General features: G+C 57.4%; 2 protein-coding genes across 2 annotated transcripts in view; both read right to left on the bottom strand.

Annotated features, from left to right (window-relative positions):
- Positions 1–38: 38 nt before the first annotated feature.
- Positions 39–8,401, bottom strand: LOC135893080 (immunoglobulin superfamily member 1-like). Its single transcript, XM_065420866.1, has 7 exons — positions 8,371–8,401; positions 8,225–8,260; positions 6,806–7,096; positions 5,795–6,085; positions 2,966–3,249; positions 484–696; positions 39–143 (listed from the first exon to the last, which is right to left on the bottom strand). The coding sequence occupies exons 1-7, from the start codon at positions 8,399–8,401 to the stop codon at positions 39–41; spliced, it is 1,251 nt and encodes a 416-aa protein (XP_065276938.1).
- An 8,577-nt stretch (positions 8,402–16,978) lies between these two features.
- Positions 16,979–23,775, bottom strand: part of LOC135893079 (leukocyte immunoglobulin-like receptor subfamily B member 3) — a 31,774-nt gene continuing 24,977 nt past the window's right edge. The window contains exons 6-8 of the mRNA XM_065420865.1: positions 17,894–18,178; positions 17,257–17,354; positions 16,979–17,020 (exon numbers count right to left, since the gene is read on the bottom strand). Coding sequence (XP_065276937.1) covers positions 16,979–17,020; positions 17,257–17,354; positions 17,894–18,178 — 425 coding nt within the window. The remainder of the gene's footprint in view (positions 17,021–17,256; positions 17,355–17,893; positions 18,179–23,775) is intronic.

Raw genomic sequence — 23,775 nt, 5'->3', positions numbered from 1 at the left:
CTGGCTGAAAGTCACTCAGGTCTAGAGAACAGGGGGCATTATTCCCTCTGGGAGTGGAGGCACCGGGGGTCCAGAGCGAGTGGACTCCCTGAGAAGGCCCACGACACAGACAGGCGTGCTGAAGGCTCAGAGATGTTCTGTTCCTGGAGGAAGAGAACCCTATGGCTTAACCCCCGAGAGAGATTGTGACCCCTGAGAAGGGCTGTCGCACAGAAGGGGTTTCTCCCAGGGACCTTGGGGAACTGAGAGAACACAGGCCTGTGAGTCCGTGATCACTTGGGAACAGCGTGGAGATGGCCTGTAACCATCCCCTTAAGAAGGACATTGTAGAGCTGTGCACAGAGACGGCCGCACATTGGAAAGCTCACCAAGGCACAGCTGATTGCTCAGTTGGAAGAGGATGATCACTCTAAGGAGCCAGTTCCTGACCCACTGGGGCTGCGAGAGAGGCTTGGACCAGCCAGGCAGCCCCAGGGCCCTCACCGGTTCCAGGCCCAGCTGAGGCCATGAGGGAGGCTGGGAGCAGCCGGCGACCCCGAGACCCATGTCCCTGACCAGCAGGGGGTCTCCACCGGGCTCCCCCTTGGTGGATCTGAGACGGATGGAATTGGAGCGGAGATTGAAGGAGGCAGAGGACCGTGAGAGACAGAGAAGGCAGGAGGCAGAACCGCAGGAGATGAACTGACGATGGCAGAGCTGAGAGGCAGAGGGACCCGTCCAGGGGTGAGTGCGGATGGACCCTGGGGTGCCAATTCCACAGGGAACCTCGACACTAAATTGCTGCCCCAGGTTAAGGAGGGGGGAGATAGAGGTGCCTGTCTTGCGGCCTTTGGGAAGGCTGGCAATTGGAGCCAGACTGACCCTGCAGAAAGTCTCTGGCGTCTCACCCCCTTTCTGGGTCCCAAAGCCATAGAGCTGTTTAGCCAGATGGGTGGGGTGGCAAATTGGCTCCCACTCTCGGCCCCAGCATATATGTCTGCCTGTCCTCTCCTGGGCTCAGGCCTGTCAAACCTCCAGTGAGAGCGGAAGATGGTGGTCAATGGGGAGAAATTCCTGGCTTGGCGAGATCTTGGGATAGAGAGACCTGTTGTCAGGCCCCATGTGGTGTAGCAATGGCCATCATTAATATTCAGAGTTAACTGTGTCACATGGAATTGGTAGGTTACAGAGTTAACACGGTGTCTATCTTGGTTGGTAGGTTCCAGAGTTGACACCACTCTGGGCAGCACCCCTGCTTCTGAGCCATTCCCCCGGGCTGTCTGCGGACTCAGGCAGACAGACGGGATGCATGGGATCATTATCCCCGGCTCTCCGTCCCGGCCCTGTTCTCCCAGGGGGATACGCACCGAGCTGTGCCCCACACGAGTGGCTTTGTAGTGCTGGTGGGTAGCACAGAAACCCAGTTTGTGGGGCCCACAGGGTGGAGCTGTGCATTGGGGGGAAGCTCTCCCAGGCCCTGCCCCCACAAAGCCAAACTGGCATCTGCCCAGTGACACCCCCCACATATGAAATGAGTCCAGGGGGGTTCAGATGGGGCATTCGCTGCGAGGATCTGCCCCCATCCCACCCAGTCAGCCCTTCGTGGCTCCACCCGGGGGCATCTCTTTGGGCTGCACAAACCTGTTTCCAGAGGTGGTTCGATGGTGATTCCCCCACCAGCCGGAGTACCTGGCCCCACGGTGCCTGGGCGGGTGGGAGCTAGCGCTGTTCCCGGCTGAGTTGGGTCGGTTCCCCCTGTGGGAATAGAAACAGCATCTGTCAGGGGCTGGGGCAGCGGCGTGAGAAAGCTGGTGCTCTGGTATCTGTATTTATATATACAGGGACATTCCCCCCCCCCCCCCGCCTCCGCAACTGGCAATGGCGGCTCTTTCCCGGGCTGAGCCGGTGTCCCTGGGGAGAGGACGGGACCCAGGGATTCGGGCCGGCTCAGCGCCCCGGGCATCCCAGAATGGGAGGATCAGCCCAGCGAGACCCTGAGCATAGATACAGCCCCTGCCTGGCTCCACGGAAACTGGAATCAAAATCATTACTGACTCATATTAATTACCAAGAGCCCCTGTCATGGGCCAGCTCCCCCGTGTGCTCGGAGCTGTACAGACACATGACACAGAGACGGTCCCTGCCCCAGCCAGGTGCCATTCACACCTGGAGTCTCTGCAGAGGTCTGGGCGCGGCTGTTCTTATTTTGGAGGAGGAACGTCCCTGTGTCTATAGAGCTACAGGGGAGCTTGTCTGCCAACCGGCGCTGTATCAAACCAGGGGGGGCTAATACCGACAGCCCAGACTTGCTCTGAGATCACCAGTGGGGGTTGGGAACCACACAAGATTCGTCATTTTGGGTCCAGTTTTCATGTAGACAAGGTCTTAGTCCATCTTTCTATCCGTCACCAGATGTGCTGCCATCTGTCCACCGCCCTATGTTCCCAAGGACCCACATTCCCACTGACCCGTGGCCGTCCGTCCCCATGGATCTATCCATCACCCTCTATATAGAAGAACTGAACCCATCAGTTCTGTTTGCAGGGACCATCCCCCTCCAAACGGCTGGAATTGCTCCGTGGGCGTCTGAGCGGGGAGCCCTGTTCCCTGGGAGGTGAATTGTTCGATTTTCTTGCTCACCTTCTCCCTCCGGCTCCGTCGTGTGGGGATCCGTTTGCTGGGTCCCAGCTGGGTCGGTTTCCTCTGTGGGATGAAAACGAGTGTTGGCTGGGATGTGGGAGGGAGGGCACCGAGCAACCACCCATTGTCCCTGAAAGTCCAGCGGCTGCTGCTGCCCCCTGTCTGGGGAACCCCCCAGTGACTCTGTCCCCGCTCCCCATCTGAACGTCCCCTCTGCTGGGCCCAGGGCCCAGGGCTCAGGGCAGAGCTTGGCTCTGAGTGTCCCATCTGGGCCAACATGTGCTGAGAGTCCGGCTGGGTGTGGGGCTGGGAACGGGGACGAGGATCTGGACCCCTCACCTGTTACCATCAGCTCCACGGGGTCGCTGGGCTCTGACCAGATGGGTGGATCCCACTTTGTGCTATATCGGCAGCTGTAGCTCCCGACGTCTCCCCGCCTCACGTTGCGGATGGGAAACTCAACCATGTCCCCCGTGGAGTCCATTGAGCGCTGTGCGTCTGGGTCTCCAGCTTTGCTCAGAAGGACCCTCGCTCCAGCACACCGACACTCACACCGGATGGTCACGGCTCCCCCCAAGGCGACCCGCCCACTGGGGCGCAGGGAGATGTTGGGTTTGGGGTAGCTGGGCTCTGCAGGTAGGAGGAGACAAGCTGTGTAGGGTGACCAGACGTCCCGATAAAATCGGGAGCATCCCGATATTTAGGTGCTTGTCCCGCATCCCGACCAATGTTTGGTCGGGATGCAATTTTTCGCTCCGCTGGCAGCATGGTGTTTTTTTTTCTCCACGGGCGGACACCCCCGCCCCCCCATGTGTACCGATATTTTCTTCCTCTCATCTGGTCACCTAAGGCTGTGAGACACAGACCCCGGCACGGTCACTGCGCCCCATCCCCACAGCCCAGCCCCAGTGACGAGGCCGATACAGGGGCCTGCAGAGAGAGTCTCCTGGATGCTTTTCCCCCAAATCCAAGACCGAGAGAGCTGGGCTAGCGACACAAGAGACACGGGGTCCCCCACCCCTCAGCAAGGTAATGGCACGGATCCATCTGCAAGGAGCCCGTGGAGGGGTGGCTGGAGCAGGGCAACGAGAGGCCGAGGGGACCTAGAGGCCAATTGCGTTTTATTTCCATCAGCTGGGGAAGGAGAAACCAGTTCAGTGGGGAATGATCACAAGTGAATCAGAGTTCGCTGGTGTAGCAGGAACTGCTGGGTAGGGTCACACCGGGAACTATTGCTGGAGCTCGCCTGAACAGTAACTACCATTGGCTGAATTAAACCCACTTCATGGCAACAATTTACATTCATGGAGCACCAGGATCTGGCGTTAGAATGTCCAAGGCACTAGGCCAGAACCCCACCGCTCTACGGTCCCTTCGCCGCTTCTCTGTTCTTAGGCTGGTTTGTTGTATCTTGAGCCATCCCCTTGCACCGTCTCTGTTTGCTGCTCTGAGTTCCAGCTCAGATACCTGCAGCTATTTCTCCAGGCGATGGGTCGGCTTCTCAACTGAACAACTGTCCCTCCGCTGCTTTTTTTAGAGTCCCTTTGCTCTCGGACAATTTCTCTCTTCCTGTCGCTGCACCTGAAGGTGCTGGGCGGACGTTTTGTCCGTACTATTTGCTTTACTGTCGCTACAGCTCACTTCCTCCTCATTTCTTCAGCCCTTTTCACTTTGCTCACAGCTGATTTCTGTCACGTTTCATTCGTGCTTTACTTCTCTTGTGGTTTTCTAACAACTGCTTAGGTACTTAGCCACTCTTTTTCCTTCCTGTTTCACTGCCTGGTTCTTCCTTTAACTTTCCCCCTCATTCCTCTCTTTCCTCTGTCTACTTCCTCCTCTTCCTGCCATCTCTGTCCCTTCTCAACGGGACTTTCTCCCTGCCAGCTCTCTGCCTGGCACCCTTCGATGACACAGCTCGGCCACTGGGTCCTTTTCCACTGGCTCCCCGCTCGCTGGGTCCCTTCATTTCTGGGCCCAGTTGCTACCTCGCTGGCTGCTGGCGTCACTCTCCCAGCGCTCGGCAGCCTCCCTCCAAACTCTACCAGCCATTTCCACCAGGAGCACTGGGGCGGGGGGAGGAGCTGCTGGCTGCTGTCCCCAGCTGTTTTCTTTCTCTCCGCACCACAAAAATATACCCCCCAGGCTTGAGCTCCCCCCACTTCCACTGCCCGGGAATCCTTGGGGGTCTCCCCACAGCTGCTGTTTCCAGGCTGCTTCTGAGCAGCCAACGTGTGCGGCTCCCCCTGCTCTTTAACCGGACAGCCCCCAGCTCAGGTGGGCATCACACAGCCAGCCCTGGAATGCAGTCACAGGCTGGGGGCAAGGCTGGCTGGGCAGCCCCTGGGCCTGACTCCTTTGTGCATCCCCAGAGCGGGAGGAGCTGGAGGAGCATCCCCCTGGAAAAAGCCGCTGCTTTGCAGTTCCCCCTGTGTGCATTGCTTCCCCCTCCCTCGACCCTGAATCTCCACGAGCTGCTGAATGAATTTGCGGAATGAATTTTGCTATGTGCGTATAGAGATGATCTGTGGTGAGGGTGGGACTGAGGGGGGTTGATGTGGGGGAGGGGGCTCAGGGCTGGGGCAGAGGGTTTGGGTGCATGGGGGTGAGGGCTCCAGGTTACAGGAGGGGGTTCAGGGCTGGGGCAGCTGCTTGGGGTGCGGAGGGGGGGTGAGGGCTCCAGCTGGTGGTGGGGGCTGTGGGGTGGGGCTGGAGATGAGGGGTTTGGGGTGCAGGATGCCCCAGGACTGTGGCAGGGAGAGAGGTGCCTCTTCCTGGCCGCGGCAGCTTAGAGGCAACTTAGGGGCAGGGATCCCTCCTTCCTCCGCCCTGAACCTCCAATGGCTGCTGCTCCTCCAGCTGGGGAACCCCCCAGTCAGGGCCGGCTCCAGCGGCACTGCAGCAGCAGCTCAAAGAGGAAGAGAGGGACTGAGGGGTCCGCCACCGAATTGCCACCGAAGACCTGGACATGCCACCCCAAGCACCTGCTTCCTTCGCTGGTGCCTGGAGCCAGCCCTGCCCCAGTGACTCCATCCCCGCTCCCCGTCCGGGTTCCCCCTCTGCAGGGCCCAGGGCTCGGGGCAGAACCTGGCTCTGAGCATCCCATCGGAGCCAAGACCCGCTGAGGGTTCAGCTGTGTGTGGGGATGGGAACAGGGACGCCGAGCCGGGCCCCTCACCTGCTACCACCAGCTGCACAGGGTCGCTGGGCTGCGAGGAGACGAAGGGCTCTGATTGGGGCCGGTAGCTGCAGCTGTAGCTCCCTCCATGCTGCCGGCCCACGGTGGGGATGCGGAACTCGGCCCCGTCCCCAGCAGGGTCCATGTGTTGCTGCGGGTTCAGGTCTCCAGCCTTGTGCAGGAAGAACCTCACGTCCCGGCGCTGCCCCTGACACCGGATGGTGGCGTCTGCCCCTGGGGCCGTGACCCAAACAAGGCTCAGAGAGATGGAGGGTCTGGGTAAGCTGGGATCTGTACACAGGAGACAGGCTGTAAGAGCCAGACCCAGGCACCCATCCAGCCCCGGCCTCCTAGGCTGGCCCCAGCCCCAGCCAGACCCAGAGGCCCCCAGACAGAGATTCCCTCCCAGATCACCAGACAACAGCCCACAGCTCTCGGTTGACCCCGGGGTGACGGCTCCCTGCCTCTGGGCTAGCCACAATCAGGGTCACGCTCATCTGGGCAGGGGACAGAACTTCCTCCGGGGCCGGGCTCAGGCTGCAGAACAACCTCTCCCAGCAGCCAAGGGACCCCCAAACCTCCCCACCTCCAGCTCCAAGGCCAGGAGCCCTGCCCCGGCCAGCCTGCTCCATTATTGACCCAGGGCAGTGCGGCCATTGACCCCCCAAACCGCCCCAGACCAGACCCTCCGCGGTGGGCACAGACCTCCCCCGGGTAGAGGACAAGAGAGAACGACCCGCCCGTGACAGACGGGGCCACGTTGCTTAATGCTCGACTGGCAGGTGCCCCGACACCGCTGTGACCAGGGCAGCGTCAGACCATGTGCAGGGTAGAAGGCTGCTCCCTCCTGGCTGGGAACCCCCCAGTGACTCCGTCCCCACTCCCCGGCCGGGCGTCCCCTCTGCTGGGCCCAGGGCTCAGGGCAGAGCCTGGCTCTGAGTGGCCCATCGGTGCGAGCCCCCGGGGATCTAGCTGGGTGTGGGGCAGGAGATGCTGGGCTGGGCCCCTCACCTGCTACAATGATCTGCACAGGGTCGCTGGGCTCTGAGTAGGCAGCTCGTACTGTTCTGTTGCTATAACGACAGGTGTAGCTGCCACCGTGTTCCCGTCTGGCGCTGGTGATGGGAAATTCAGCCTCAGAGCCAGCAGGGTCCATGTAAGTCAGATAGTTCCCATCTCCAGCCTTGTAGAGGAGGAACCTCATGCCCAGGCGCTGATGGTGACACCGGATGATGACATTTCCCCCCACGGGGATCACCCCACCGGGGCTGACGGAGATGGAGGGTTTGGGGAGGGACCCCTCTGGATTCACAAGCAAACAGGCAGTAAGTGGGGGTGACACAAACTGCGTCCGTCTCATTCAATCCTCCGCCCGTCTGTCACTCCAATGTTTTACCCCCCTCCTGTCCCTGGGGTGCAGGCCCGGCCCCGCGGCTCACAGCCGGGGTGATACACAGCAGGGCGGAAAAGAGATTTCCAGTCTCTGATTCCTTTAGTTATCCAGAGTGAATTCAGCTCTCCCCCTCTGTGGGTCAGGAGTGACTGCAGATCAGAACCCAGCCCTGCCCCCACTGCAGTGAGGGGTGACTCCGGATTGACCCCAGGGGCTGAGATCAGAATCACCCGCTTCTGTTTTTCTAACATTGTAGCCGAGCTGCAGCTCTGCTATAGTTGGGCTGAACGTGGATTATTCTTTAAAATATTCTAAAAACCACATTTACTCCAATTGTCCGGCAATGTGCTGTATGCACAGGAGTGCGGGGGGGGGGGGGGGGGCGTTCGCGGGACAAATCTGAGTCCTTTGAGCAAAGACACCAAAAAACACCTTTGCAAAATCCCCCAGTTGTTCTAACATTTTCCTGCCCACCCCTGGGGTTCAAAGCTCTGCTCTTCCCCGAACTGCTCCCAGCCGCTGGGGATTTAGCTCCGCTCTGCACGGTGCAGGCGGCCCCTTTGGGGATGGGATATTCCCAAAGCTGTTCAGGGGACATTCCGAACGCCGGGTCGGGCTGAGCCGGACCCACGAGCAAAGCAGTGACACGCGCGTGTGCAGCAAGCCGAGGGTGAGACACAACGGTGCCTTGCTCCAGTCCCTCTGCGTGTCCACGTCTTACAGCCCTGCTCTGCCTGACCCATTTCCCGGGCTCCTGCCAGCTCCCCGGGCACAGTGCGGGGGTGCTGCAGGGTGGCTGGTGCCTTCACTCTGTTTTTCCTAGGGGCAGAGCTTTGAGAGCAGGTGAATTCACCCTGTGTGGTGCCAATCCCTGTAATGAGTGGGGCGAGGTCTCAGTCCCCAGCTCTGGGTGTGTAAGGGATCAGCGGTCTGAGAGGATCATCCCTTTGGGCGATCTGCGCCTCCTACCCCCCACCCACATCCTCGTCCTTAATGTGGAAATTCCCCCAACTGTCCCATTCCCCACAGATACTCACGTCCCGAGACCCCGCTCTGCCTGGCCAGCCAGCAGCCTGGAAAGGAGACGGGTCATTAGGGACCAAATCCCAGAGCAACTGGATCCTACACCCTGGGCTCAGATCCCCCCTTATGGACACATGCCCTGGCTGTCCCTGATACTCACCGAGGAAGAGGACGGTGAGAGCAGACACCATGATGTGGCAGTGGGGGACCCCTCAGCACTGCCACCAACACCCCAGTGCTGAGCTCCACTGAGTCTGAGGCCCGAGTGCGAGCGGAATGAGGAACTGCGCCAGGGGCTGCAGCCCCAGGAAGCCCGTGATGCGCTCGGCCCCTTTCTTCCCATCAGATGGTTTCTCTGCAATCTCCAGCCGAAATCTACCGCGGTCAGAGCAAAGCCAGCTCCCTGCAACACCCAGCAAACCACTTCCCCTCCTGCAGCTGCCTGGTCCCACCCCCTCCCCAATCACCTCCCAGCCCCACATGGGAGCTGCCCATTCTGGGGACCAGCTGGGAACGTGGGACTCTCAGGAGGCATCAAGAGGTGCCCAGGCTGCCCTGACCTTTCCCAAAAGGCCCGTCTAGGCTCCCTGGAGCAGTAGCTCAGAGTAGAGGAGGGCAGCCCACACACACAGTGCCCCCCATGGAGTGACCCTCTCCCATGGAGCAGAACAGAGATTCCTTCCTGACCCGGCTGGGCCCAGCACCCACCCTAGAGTATGAGGGTGGAGGGACCTGGCCAACCTCCTTCCCAGGTAGTGTCACTACAGATGCTATTCTTAGCGCAGTGGTGTGAGACAGACAGGAAACAAGGGCAGAGGGGCAGGGGGTTGTGGTTTCTGGCCCCCGTGATCAGACGGGGGAGGGATAAATTTAGATCCTGAGTTGCTAAAGCAGCAGCCAAAAAATGCGTAAAAAGGGGAAGTTTGTCCAGAGCCATCGCTCGCTTGGTCTTTCTGCTACTGCCTGGGAAACTCACTGTAAACCTGAGTTCCCGGCAGTGACCCTGTAATATAATTTGGCTCTGGGAGGGGACTGGGGTCTAGTGGTTAGAGCTGGTGGGCCCCCCTCACCCCTCCTCAAGCGATCCCATCTCCCCCAGGTGTGACACACACTCCTGGCACCAGGACAGGGGTCTGTAGCTGCCTGGGGAGGGGGCTGGTTTATAGATCTGTGTTTATTACAAATCTAGAGGTTAACAGGATGCAAAATAACAAAAAAGATGCCTCAATGCGTCCCCTCCCCGTCCCAGTGATGAGGCCCCCCGTGACTCAGCATCAATCTTCAGGGTCCTTCCCGGGTGTGTGGGGGGGGGTTTATGTGGCTGGGATGATGCCAGCTGGGCAGCCCCTGGGCCTTGACTCCTCTGTGTGTCCCCTGACGGGGAAAGCCTGGGGGAGCATCTCCCATAAAGGCCCCGTGCTCTGCAGCTCCCCCTGGGGCTGGGGTCCCTCAGTCTTGAACCTCCAGCAGCTGCTGCTCCTCCCTGGCTGGGGACCCAATGCCCCGGCTGGGCACCCCCTCCGCTGGGCTCAGGGCAGAGCCTGGCTTTGAGTGTCCCATCAACGCAGAGTCCCCTCGAGGGTCTGGCTGAGCGTGGGGCTCTGGACACCGAGCTGGGCCCCTCACCCGCTACTGTTGCAGTATGTAAGGGTTAAGTAGAGACCTGGGAAACCACTGGTGTGCTGGTATGGTATTAGGGAGTAAAGTCACAGGCAGGCACCATTTCTTCACTTGATAGATAAGTGTCATCCCTCGCCCTCCCCTTCAGCATGCTGGGGATAGATAAGCTCGCAGCTGCATAAACGAGCTTGGGGTCATGGCTCCTCCCTCCCTCCCCTGTGAATGGCTAATTAAGGGAACTTGTGGCTACAATTACTGCAAAGAAATGTCTTTTCAAGGTAAAAATGTCTGTATAATATGCGTAATGCTGTAAATAGTAAATAGGGGCGGGTATAATCATAGTGTGGGCATTCATATTACTTAATAAGGGGTTTTGTGGTGCTGTAACAGATGTAGGTGTTTACATCCTAATTTAGATAAAAAGAGTGGCTGTAACTAATCCAGTGCTTCCTCGGCAATTGGGTCGAGGGGAACAAGTATCACGACAAAGAAGCCCGACTGAAATCCGCCTCTGGATCAACCTGCTCCTTTTTCTAACAGCTACCACCAGCTCCTTGGGCTCTGACCAGGCAAAGGGATCTGTTGCGTACACTATCCTGCTGAGCCAGTCCCTCAAGCCTTCCCCAGCACACACACAGGTAGGGACACACCCAGCTGCAGAAAGACTGAGACACTGAAACCAGCTCTGCGTGCGAAGCCTTCAGCTCAGGAGTTGCCCAGCTCTCAAGTGCACCCCCGCTCTGGAGTGTAAACCCCAAACTGTACTGTCTTGTGCTGCACAGAGAACGGTACAGTGTAAGTGCATGAAATTCGCTCCCTCCTGCAACATGGAGGAAGATCTGCACCGCTTTTGCCTCCCAGTTATGAATTGCACAAACTGGTTTTAGAGAAAACAAAAACAAGTTTATTAGCTACAAAAGACAGATTTTAAGTGATTATAAGGGATCACAAACAGATCAAAGCAGATCACCCAGTAAATAAAACCAAACCGCAATATAAGCTTAGCTACTAAAGAAACTGGTTACAAGCAGTAATTTCTTACCCTAAATGTTGTTTTAAGCAGATTGCAGAGTTTCTTGAAGGCAAACTGCTCTTGCCTGCAGCTTAAAACTCCAGGTATTCCTGTCAGAGGCCAGACACCTTCTCCGGCCTGAGCTCAGACCTTCTCCCCCCCCCCCCCCCCACTTTGTCTTTTATAGATGTTTCAGCAGTCATCCTGGGTGGGGATTCAGTGAAGAATGAACCCTGATGTCAAGGCTAATTCCCCACTCCGGCACTTTGAGTGCAGAAAGTGGGGCCTGCAAGGATTCTAAAAATTAATACTGGCCACTCCAGGCTTGTATTAAACTCCCAAGGTTACAGCTTCTCTCTGACCTTGGCTGGGTAGAAGCTGCCACCACGCAAGTGCAGAACCCCTTTGAGAGCCCAGGAAGGCGCCCTCAGGGCCTGGGAGCACGCCTTGGGTGAGTTCGGGGTTACTGGTTCCAGGTCCAGGGTGATAAACATATCCTGGCTGTTGGGGAAACCGGTTTCTCCGCTTCCTTGCTGCTGTGAGCTATCTACATTATCTTCATCTTCATCTTCCTCGTACCCCGAACCCACTTCCCTGTGTGTTTCTACATTGAAGGAGTCAAAGCACACGGTTGGGGTAGTGGTGGCTGCACCCCCTAGCATGGCATGCAGCTCCGCATAGAAGCGGCATGTTTGCGGCTCTGCCCCGGACCTTCCGTTTGCCTCTCTGGCTTTGTGGTATGCTTGCCTTAGCTCCTTAATTTTCACGCGGCACTGCTGTGCGTCCCTGTTATGGCCTGTGTCCTTCATGGCCTTGGAGACCTTTTCTAATATTTTGCCATTTCGTTTACTGCTACGGAGTTCAGCTAGCAGTGATTCATCTCCCCATATGGCGAGCAGATCCCGTACCTCCCGTTCGGTCCATGATGGAGCTCTTTTGCGATCCTGGGACTCCATCACGGTTACCTGTGCTGATGAGCTCTGCGTGGTCACCTGTGTTCTCCACACTGGGCAAACAGGAAATGAAATTCAAACGTTTGCGGGGCTTTTCCTGTCTACCTGGTCAGTGCATCTGAGTTGAGAGTGCTGTCCAGAGCGGTCACAATGAAGCACTGTGGGATAGCTCCCGGAGGCCAATAACGTCAAATTCCGTTCACACTACCCCAATTCCGACCCGCTAAGGCTGATTTTATCACTAATCCCCTCGTTGGAGGTGGAGTAAAGAAACTGGTTTAAAGGGCCCTTTAAGTCGAAAAAAGGGACTTAGCCGTGTGAACGTGTCCAGGCTTAATTCAATTTAACACTGCTAAATTCGACCTAAACTCGTAGTGTAGACCAGGCCTATGAGTCTATCATACCTGATTATCTCACTTCCCAGCGTTAAATAGGTTTAACATATGGCGCGAGCCCCCTTTGTTTTCCAGTTTGGTTCCCCCGCACCTCAGTGGAAAAATACTGGTATTCCATCATGGAGTCCAGAACCAGGTGAATTAATCACATGAGCCTGCAGTGTCAAAGCAGCCATGAGTCAGAGGTTGTTTGTAGCATCTCAGGAAACTTCTCAGGAAGGCAGGAGATTAACATCTTCAAAGACCTATTGCTCCCATTAATGGTTCATTGACTGGTTCCCAGCTAGCCAGACAGACTGGTTGCATTCTGTCTGGTGGGTGTTCCCCAGGGGCAAACACTTTTTCAGTACAGCTGTATAGCCAATATTCCTAGCTTGAGATACAAAAATGAGCCATGCATACAAATAGGATAATCGTAGTCAGTAAATCATCACCTTTCCAATGATACCTCACAAGACCCATGTTGCATAAAACACCATCTTAGTTATGCTGTAATCATATTATAACAATATTTCTATGAAGAATACGGGGTGTAGTGTCACAGGGTTGCCAGCCGGGAGAGACCCAGGGACCTTCTAATGCCCCTGCAGAGAACCTGCCCCCCGAGATGGAGGAGACACTGTCAATGATTATGTGGCCAGGCCCCTAGAGAGGGAGGTGACACAGGCTTTGTTTATACGTCATTGGCTAGCAGGTTGTACAAAGCTGGGGACCAGGAAGGTTTGATTGTGTTCCGGGCTCTGGCAGGTGAGTGGGGTCTAGTGGTTAGAGGAGGGGGGCTGGGAGCCAGGACTCCTCATGTAACTGCTCAAAACCGAACCCCTTCTGTTTGCAGGCCCAGGTTGGCAGGGATCCCACTGGCAGGCACCGCCCGCGCACAGCTCCCGTGCCGGGGTTTCCTTCACGGGCACCAACGTGCCCTTGGCTGGAGCCAGTGACAAAACAAACAGCCCGTTCTCCCCGTGACCTGCTGGGCTGTGCAGACACCGGCCGGGCAGCAGCCGGCGCTGAGATCCGGGAGAACGGGAATCCCGGCCTGATGTGCCATGGGACAGGCAACTTTCTGGGTAAATATGGGGTATCCCAAGTGATACGGGGCTGTTGGCAACACGACCTCGCCTCCCCGGCCCCTCCCCCATTCTGCCCCCCCAGCATGTGTCCCATCAACCCCTCCGGCCCTTCCCATGTTCTGCCTCCCCCGCACCTCCGGCCTTTTCCTCCCTCACTGCCCCATCACTAGCGATGGCCGCCATCTCCCTTTGGACCCTAAGGGAAGGTACCCCCTGGTGGCCCTCAGTTAACATGGCCGCCCCCTCGCACCCTGAAGTCCTCGCAGGGTGGCCATGCTGTCCCCTGGCTAAGATGGCCGACGTCTCAGCCTGGAGGGGAATAATCCTGCCCCCGTAGAATGATTAGAGGGGCAGGAAGAGTGGGAGGGGTGACTGTGGGGTGGGGGGTCATTATGGGGCAGGGACTGTGGGTCAGGAGGACTGTGGAGGGGAGACTGAGGATTAGGAGACAGAAAAGAAAATGGGGGACCAGAGGATGAGGGGTCTGGAGCTGAGCGGCAGGTTAAAAAGGGGCCAGGGCACGGTCCAGAGCCCACAGCCTGTTCAGCCCCACAGCAAACCCCCCATTGACCCTTGGGACCGGCTGTTACAGACACAGCAGAGCAGGAACCAGGGGCGCTGTGGCAGGCGCCGTGTGAAACAAGGGGTGTGACGAAGTGGAGGGGTTTCCTTGTTTTTTCCTTGGTTTTTCCAATGGTTTGCATGCAGAGGGGGTGGGACTCAGTTTCCCTGGGTGTTACTGGTTTAACGAGGTGAGGGGAGAGGGAGTTTGTTGTTACAGAGGACCGTTGAAATTGGGACCCCAGCCAATGGCCTGGAGAATGGATACCCCAGCGACTGGTGACTTGGTGACTGGGAGGCCCAGCTCAGGAGTCACAGCTGGTTCTGGACAGTGGGAGGACAGTGGACTGCGAAGAGAGGACCCCGTTGACCTGACCAGCCAGTTCCAGCCAGAGGGGGACAAAGGACAGATGAGAGGAGAGGAGGCCCAGGTGACCCTGTTTATGACCCTGTTTACTTGGAGAGAAGAAAATGGACAGAGGCAGGGCTTGGGGTTGGTGATATCAGATGCCCAGCTGGGAAGCAGGGGGTCTTGGGACTGGAGAGACGGGGGAGGCAGAGCCCACCTGGATGCAGGGAAGACTTGGATGTGCTGTGTTGATGGAGGCTAGACCTGAGACCCTGAGAGTTTCCTGTGCTGGATTCAGACTCTCAATAAACCCTTGTGTTTTACGCTGGCTGAGAGTCATTCCAGTCTAGAGAACAGGGTTGCATTATTCCCTCTGGGAGTGGAGGCCCCAGAGACCCAGAGCGAGTGGACTCCCTGAGGGGGCCCATGGCAAGAGACAGACGTGCTAAGGCTCAGAGAGGTGCGGTTCCAGGAGGTGGAGGGGCTTAACCCCCGAGAGAGAGTGGACCCCCGAGAAGTGCTGTCTCACTGAAGGGGTTTCCCCACAGGGACCGCACGGGGCAAAGAGTGGGCACGACCTGTGAGTCTGTGACAATGTGGTAGCAGAGGATGGTTGGCGGATGCACCCTGTAGACAGTTGGCTGCGAGCGCAAGTGCTTTGCAGTGAGTGGCTGCCAGCGATAAAACGAGGGAATTGAAGGAACCAGCCTGGAAATGGCCTAGAACCAGCTCCGTAAGAGCGACCTGGCACATCTCTGCAGGGAGAGGGGGCTGAGCGTGGGGAGGCTCACTGAGGAGTGGCTGATTGCTCAGCTTGTGGAGAATGACCAGTCTGAGGAACAGGCTCCAGACCCCAGGGGGGCTCCCGGGGTTCCTGGAGAGTTGCGAAGTAGCTGTGGGGGCAGTCTGTGTAGCGACCAGGACGGAGTCTATCAGACCCGACTCCCCAGTCAGCACAGGGAGACCCCAGTCAGGTTCCTCTCTGGAGGAGCTGCGTAGACTGGAACTGCAGCTGAAAGCAAAGGAACTGGAGCTGGAGGAGCAGAGGCTGGTGGACCGTGCAGAACAGCGGAAGCACGAGTTGGAGATGGATGAGAGGCGGGCCAAGAGGGCCTGCTGGGGGGTAAGTGGGGAAGGGCCTCGAGATGCCAATTTTGTGGGGAATCTAGACACCAAAATGCTGCCCCAGTTCGAGGAGGGAGGGACATTGATGCCTACCTCACAGCCTTTGAGAAGGCTTGTGATCTGAACCAGATTGACCCTGCAGACAGGCTCCGCTGTCTGACCCCCCTGCTGGGTCCTAAGGCCATAGAGGCGTTCAGCCAAATGGATGGTATTGAGACAGGAGGACTATGATCTGTTCAAACAGGCTTTCCTGCTGAAGTTTCAACTGAGCCCCGAGGCGTACAGGAAAAGATTTTGGGGTGTATGCAAGACCTCAGGTGTCACTTACAAGGAGGTCGCCAACCTGCTGGGGGAATATCTCTGTTAGTGGGGGAAGGGCACAGGGGCCACTACCGCAGAGGACGTGTATAACCTGGTGGGGTTGGAGCAGCTGTATGACATCTGCCCTCCGGACCTTAAGATGTGGCTAGTGGACCGGAAGCCCAAAGATCTGTGCAGTGCAGGGGCACTGGCGGATGAATTTGTGGACAGCAGATCGGGAGCAGGAGGGAGACCCACATCGGGGGCTCAGAAGGGGAGTCATCCAGAGACCTCTCAAAGGTGGGACTCCAGGTAGCCCAACAGAGGGGTGCCTGTGAATGCCGGGGCGGGCCATCCCCCCTCATGGGACTTGAGGGACCTGAAATGGGGGGCTAAGGAGAGACCCAAAGAGGTTGGGGTGTACGATCACCTGCCTACCGAGGTGCTAATGAGTAATAACTTGGAGAACTGGCCAGATGGCACTCAGAGCACCCTTGTCCTTACCTGGAGCCAGAGCCAGCGAAGGACATGCAGAGGCAGGCTTCCCACCTGTCCTGGCACCGTGGACCGCGCTGCACCCCGGAAGGGGCTAGCAGGTCTGGATACTAGGTGGAGGTGCACAAACGGCTCCTTGTGGCTCTCACCCACAGGCACCACCACCCCAGCTCCCATTGGCCAATTCCTGGCCAATGGGAGTGTGGAGCCAATGCTCGGGGTGGGGGCAGTGAGCGGAGCCCGATGGCCCCCCAGCCTACGAGCCAGATCTGCTGCTAGGTAGGGACTACTAGTTTTATTAGTAGTTTTACTTCTAGTTTTTACTGGCCAGGTGCCAGGGTCCCTGGGTCCTGAGCAAGGGGACCCAGTGCCTGGCATTCCACGACCCATTACTGAGTCACTACCTGAACTTTGAAAACCTCTGCACTAGGGCACAGGACCCACACGATTGACACACAGAGCAGGGCCCAGCCCCTCCAGCACGGGGCGGCAGGGACACACACACACTGTTACTCATGGGGGAATTCTGTGCATCTGTGGGCACATAGAATTCATCTGTCCCACATAATTTTGTTTTTCCCCAGCATAAAATACATTCTGCCTAAGAAGTGCTTCAGTACCGCTTTTTGCCCACTAGAGGTCACTGTGGCACCAGAGCAGCCAGCAGCATGAACACAGCCCGCTGTGGGATCCCTGGTGGGCAGAGGTGGAAGCGCAGCACTTCTGGGGCAGAATGTATTTTCTGTGGGGAAAAAAATTCCCTGCTTGCCCAGTGCTGCAGAATTCCCCCAGGAGTAGAAGTTCATCACAGCACCTGCCTGCAGAGCCAGGTTAAGGCAGAGTGGGGCATCCAGGGCTGCTGGGGGGTCACAGATTGGGGCTCAAGAGCTAGTGGGGTGACAGCGTTGAGTCCGGGGACAGGGGAGGGGGCTGCAGGGACACATGGGGACGGGGGTTGCAGGGACAGGGGCTGATGTGCCAGCCCCACCCCCAGCCTGTGACTGCATTGCATGGCTGGCTGTGTGAGCCGGCACACAAACCCCTCCCCATGTGTCTGTAACCTGCCCTTAGCGCCTAGTCCCAGAGACAGTGCCAGGGCTAACAGACACCTCACTGCATCCACAGGAAATGTTCAGGTTTCTAGCTTTGTACAGAAGGAACCTCACGTTCTGGTACAGATCCCAACACCAGACGGTCATGGTTACCCCCAGGGTGACCCCCCTGCTGGAGCTCAGGGAGATGGAGGGCTTGGGGTAGCTGAGCTCTGTGGTGAGAAGGAGACAGGCCATGAGACAGACCCCGGCACAGTCACTGCTCCCCGTCCTCACTGCACAGTCCCAGAGACGGGGCCCCTGGGAGAAAACCCAGCCAGAGGAACCTCTCTGAGATCCCAGAGATTCCCGGGAGCTACGCCCGAAACTGCCTAAAATCCAGAGAACCCCTCTGTACCCATCTATCTACCTCATTGGGCCCAGAAGCCTGGGAGCCAGGACTCCTGGGTTCTATCCCTGGCTCTGGGAGGGGAGTGGGGACTAGTGGTTAGATCGGGAGGGGGCTGGGCGTCAGAGGTGCTGGGTGCTGCACAGACACAGTGAGAAAAGCCCCCGCCCTAAAGCCAAGTCCTGACGATCTAACCAGACACAAGGTGCAGGAGGGATGATTATCCCCCATTCACACAAGGGGAAATGGAGGCACACGCAGGTAAAGTGACACCCCAAGGAGTGTCCCATCTGCCCAGAGACCCCCATGATGGTCTGGCTGGGTGTGGGGCTGGGAGTGGGGATGTTCAGTCGGGCCCCTCACCTGCTACAACAATCCGCATGTAATCACTGGGATCCGACCAGTTGGGCGGCTCTGCTCTGGAGCGAGATCGGCAGCTGTAGACCCCTGAGTCTGCCTGCCTGGCATTGGGGATGGTGAATTCACCCCCGTCCCCATCAGCATCCACCTCCTGGATTCGGATTCCACCTTTATACAGCAATAACCTCCTGGCCTCACACCAGCACTGACAGCGGATGGTGATGACTCGCCCCGGGGCATTCACCCCGCTGGGGCTGATGGAGATGGAGGGTCCGGGCGGAGGGAGCTCTGCGTTCACACACAAACAGGAGTGAGATGGAGACATATAAACCCCTACCCGTGTGTCTGTAACCTGCCCTTAGCGCCCAGCCCCAGGGACAGCGCCAGGGCTAACAGACACCTCACTGCATCCACAGGGAACCTGTGGGCTGGATTCTGATCTCAGCCCCTTGGGGTCAATCCGGAGTCACCCCTGACTGTACTGGGGGCCGGGCTGGGTTCTGATCTCAGCCCATCAGTAGGGTAACCATATTTCCCTATGCTGAATATGGGACACCTGGTAAAATTACTCGTATTCAAGCAAGTTCAACGGCAATCAATGAGAACTACGCAGTACAAAGACGCAAATTAACATCAAGTTGACTAAGCCCCTGTTATAAAGAAATCCTGCGTAGCTGGATTCTTTTTATTTACCTTCTTATCTGTGAGGCTTTAGGGTTCACATGGGGAGGGGTGACACACACACCGCTAACCCCCCCCCTCACGGGGAGAGGTTACACACACACACACACACACACACTCCCGTACCCCTCTCTCACAAGGGGGAGGTGTCTGGCTGAACCGAACCTCCCTGCCCAGTGCTCTCCCCCCTCCATACCTGGCTGGACCCCTGGGGACGGACCCGCCTCTCCTGGTACCTGGCGCCGTGTCTTCCTGAGGCAAAACATGTATGTGGGGGGCAGAGACACAGGGTCACATGTCCCCCTCTCCAGATTTCTGCCAGGGTTCACAGCAGAATGTGACCAGTAGCAGCCTTTCGACACTGTGCGGGAGGGAAGGGACGGGAGCTGCTTTCAGCCACCGGGGAGGAGCCGGGCGGGGGGGGGGAGGGATGACTTGGCCCATGTCTTTGCAGAGCTCATCTCTCCCCCTCTCCCCCCATGGATGGAAGCAGCTTTTCCCTTCCTGCCCGCACAGTGTCGAAAGGCAGCGAACACCCCCAGGCTGCTGCTGGCACCCACATAACCCAGCCACCCCCTGTCCCCCAGCTACCGTGCGGGCAGGAAGGGGTTAAGCCCTAAGGCTTCATTGTGCCCCAGGGCCCAGGGAACCTGACTGCAGGGGCCTCAGTGAACCCGGCCAGAGAGGGGGCTCAGCAGGGGAGGGTGCCCAGGGGACAGAGCAGCCCCGCGCTCCCTGGGGGCAGGACCCAGGGGGTGGGGGGTGAAGAGGGTGCTAAGCCCCAGGGGGCTGCTGTGGAGCCTGCAGGTTCGGGGTGGGAACAGGCTGGAAATCCCTTCCCCCACATTGCTGTCTTGGGCTTTCCTGGAGCGCCGGCCCAGCCAGGGGCAGTGGGGGGAGGAAGGGAGGAGCCTGCCGGCCAGGCTATGGGTGAGCTGAGCGCTCCGACCAGGGGCTGGGTCTCCCCACAGCACTGGGTTGGGCTGTGCCCCGCCGGGGGGGACATGGAGGAGCAGCGGGGCTGGGGGGCGAAGGAGCAAGGCAGGGAGAGGACAGCGAGAGGGGGAGCACGTAAAGGGCCGATGGGTGGGCAGCAGAGGTGACATGTAACCGGCTGCTGCCTGGCGCCTGCCCACACCCACCAGTCACCGCAGCTCGCACCAGCCAGAAATGGGATGGGGGGTGGGGCTCTCCTGGCCAAAAGATGGCACGCAGCAGGGGCTGCACTGATGGACCAGCAGGGGAGTGGCTGGTCCTGCCCAATGCATCTTCGCCCCGCCACCAGCCATGCACAACCACCCCCGTCATCAGCCAGTGGACCCCGCCACTCACTGCTGTTGGGAGGCGGCTGGCGAGCAGGGATCCGGCCAGTACTGATAGGGGGGTGACAGAAAATAAGGGACAGTTTGCCTGTTCTTAAGAAAAAGTTGGGACACCTGCAGGAGGGTTAAATACAGGACTGTCCCTTTAAAAATGGGAGGTCTGGTCACCCTACCCACCTCCCATCCCCCGGTTTATCAGGGGTCACCCCCAACTGCACTGGGGACAGGGCCAGGTTCTGATCTCAGCCCCCTGGGATCAAGACAAGGAGATTGAACTGATTTTTGGGGTGAAGGTTCAGGGCTCAGCTCCTCTTTTCCTCTCCCCCTTCCCCTGCCCCGTCCTGAACACTAAAGTTTCCCCTGCCCCACAGATACTCACTTCCTGAAACCCCGCTCTGTCCGGCCAGCCAGCAGCCTGGAAAGGAGATGGCTTGCTAGGGACCAGATCACAGAGTGACTGGATCCTACACCCTGGTCTCAGACCCTCCCCTGCATGGTCAGGCGTTCTGGTCTCAGGGTCCCCCCTATAGACAAATGCCCTGGTCTCAGATCCCCCCCATGGTCACATGCCCTGGTCTCAGACCCCCCCTCCCACATGGGTACACGCTCTGGTCTCAGATCCCCCCCACATGGGCACACACCCTGATCTCAGGTCCCCCCCTTCATGGGCATAAGCCCCCTCGGACACACACCCATCTCAGAGCCCTCCCATAGGCACTTGGCCTGGTCTCAGATCTCTCCCCCATTGCCAGATGCAATTGTCTCAGATTCCCCACCCCCCCACCATGGGACTGTGCCCTGGTCTCAGATCCCCGCCCCTCCCCCCCCCCCATAGGCACACAGACCCTGGTCTCAGATCCCCACATGGACACACGCCCTGGCTGTCTCCAATACTCACCGAGGAAAAGGATGGTGAGAGCAGATGCTATGGTAGGGGCAGCGAGGGGCCCCTCAGCGCTGCCACCAACGTCCCGCTGCCCAGCTCCACTGAGCCCCAAATAAGGAACTCAGCTGGTGGCTCCAGCTACAGGAAGCCAACATGGCTCGTATCATCCTGCGTCCCTCACACATTATCTCTAATCTGCAGACAAAATCTAGTGCGGTCAAAGTAAGCAGAGGGCTTTGCAAAACCCAAGAAATCCAGGGACTGTCAGCTTGGCCAGGTGTCATGCAGCTCCCAGCTTGTCTGTGTCTCTGTGGAGGGGGGGACAGGTCACCCTCAACATACCTTGCAGCCTTGAGGAAGGTGCATCAGGCTGAGAGCCAGGTGACCACGGGGTCTGGTCTTCAATCTTCCACTGACCACGATTTCCATGGAAATTCCATCACCTTTTCATTGTGGGTTCAAGCCCGGCTGGTGACCTATGTAGGTAAAATTAATATGGTCTTTGGGGAGGAACTGGTTCATTTCACTTGCCGGAAGGATGGGCAGGCGGCCGCTGACCCTGCTTCTAGTGTAAGCGGGGGAATTGTCCCGCTATTGTGGGGAACTTTCCTGGCTTTATACCCGCCCCGGTGGGATTGGCTAGTGAAAGGATCTGAGTCCTCGCTCCCACTCCCTTTACCCAGAGGCCTGCCTGACCTCGAGGCCTCCCCTTCCTCCCTCCCGTGCGGCAGAGTCCTCGTAACCACAGCAAGGCTGGGTCCCAAATCCCTGGGGGCTCGACCCCAAGTCTTGACGTGGTCACTTAGGACAGGGGCGAGGGTGTCCCCACTCGGGGGCACTCTCTTTGCACCGGATGCTGCCCTGACCCACTGATCAGTACATAGAGTTCAGAGCACGTACAATTTATTAAACAGCAACTCCTAAAAAAGAAGTAAACATGGGGAAGGTTCAAGGAAACATGTCACCCGCCCTGTGGGCACGGGGACACCACAAACAGCCGCCTCTGAAAGGGAAAGGAAGTTCACAGTCTGTTCCTCACATCTTTTAGTTAGTCAGTCAGGGAACTTGTTTTGGGGACCCCCTACTCTACTCCCTGAACTGTGTCCTCAAGCCAGGGAGTGAGAGGTTGGGGATTTTATAACCTGCTGCGTATTAAACCTGTGGAGGGACTTACCACCTCCTCCCACTTGTGAGTCCTTTGGGCTGTACTGAACCCAATCAGCCACACTGCTAGACCACTGTGGAGAAGAATGTTGTGGTCGTAGGTCATCAAGGGCCCCAACAACGTACGTGTACCAACAGGACACTAATTTTACATTTGCTACATCAGGCCACGTGACTGGGGAAAGTCACAGGTATTATCAGGATGGGCACCGGTGACCCTAAAAATAGTGTTTTACCCTGTTATGTTATATTTGTCTCCTGTTTAATGTAATTACTGTGTTGAATATATTGTATGTGTTTGTGTTATTTCTTGGAAGTCTCCAACTGTCTGGCAAGTAAGTGGGGATTACCCGATGGTTAGAGTTTTCCTCCCAAGCTGCCCTGGTGACCCTGCCAGGAAGGAGCGAGGGGGTGGAGGCACTGACAAATAAATTCATAGGAAAAAATAAAGAAGATACACCCTGCTGAGTGGGTGGTGGGATCAAGAAGAACCCAGACCTGTCCATCAACACCTGTAAGCAGATTGGCATTAGAGAAGGTAACTGGGTGGAGAGGGGGCACTACATATATAGACACACTCACACAGAGTATAAGTTTAAAAAACAACAACAATGGAATCCTGTCCACAGCAATGATGATTGTGAAGCTTGGTTGAGGTGGTGGAGTCATAGGGTGGAAGAGGGTGGGCTATTTCCCAGGGAATGCCTTACTGCTAAATGATGAACTAGCACTCGGCTGAGCCTTCAAAGGTTAACACGTTGTTTTTAATGTAGCCTCACACTCTACAAATCAGCAGGAATGGAGGGAGGAGACACAGCATGGGAGAGAGAGACAGAGACACACACACGTGTGTGTGTAATAAAGAGAGAGAGTGAGGGAGAGACAGAGACACACAGTGTGTGTGTGTGTGTGTGTGTGTGTGTGTGTGTGTGTGTGTGTGTGTGTGTGTGTGTGAGAAAGAGAGAGAGAGAGAGAGAGAGAGAAAGAGAGAGGTGCATTGCCCCTTTAAGTACGTTGACCCCATTCTAAGTACGTTGCCTTTTTAAGTAGATGAGCATGTTGAGACAACAGCTGCTGCCAGTAAACTCCCTCTGTCCTGAGCCCTGTTGTGTCCCCCCCTCACTCTGTGGAGATGGGATACAGGAGTGTGGGGAGGGGGACACCCTGACATTAGCACCCCTCTTACCCCCCCACCCCTGCACAGCAAGCAGGAGGCTCCCAGAGCAGCTCCAAGGCAGAGGGAAGGAGCAGCACACGGCAGTGCGGGGAGGGACAGCTGTATTGCCCAACCATTGGTAGCCTGCTGGGCAGCTGCTGCACAGGGAATTTAGGGGAGCTGATGGGGGGCTGCTGGTCCACCCTGGTTCCAAGCCCCCACCAGCTCGCTCCAACGGGCTGCTCTTCCTGCAAGCAGTAGACAAAGCAGACAGCTGCCAAACAATGTTATAAGGGAGCCTTGTGCAACTTTAAACGAGCCTGTTCTCTAATTGATCAGCAATGTAACAGCAAAACAACATTAACCAGGGCGGCGTTAAGTGAGGAGTTACTGTACTGCTGAGCTCGCCTGTACAGTAACTACCATTGGCTGGATTAAACCCACTTCATGGGCAACAATTTACATTCATGGAGCACCAGGATCTGGAGTTAGAACGTCCAAGGCACTAGGCCAGAACCCCACCGCTCTACGATCCCTTCGCGGCTTCTCTGTTTTCAGTCTCTGGATGTCCCGAGTTCAGAGGCAGAGTTCTTAAGATGGTTTATTATATCTTGAGCCATCCTCTTGTGCCATCTCTGTTTCCTGTTCTGAGTTCCAGCTCAGATAACTGCAGCTA

This window comes from Emys orbicularis, chromosome 21 (assembly GCF_028017835.1).
Source record: "Emys orbicularis isolate rEmyOrb1 chromosome 21, rEmyOrb1.hap1, whole genome shotgun sequence".
Taxonomy (NCBI): domain Eukaryota; kingdom Metazoa; phylum Chordata; order Testudines; family Emydidae; genus Emys; species Emys orbicularis.
Note: the sequence above shows the minus strand (reverse complement) of the source record. Positions and strands in the feature narration are given on the sequence as shown.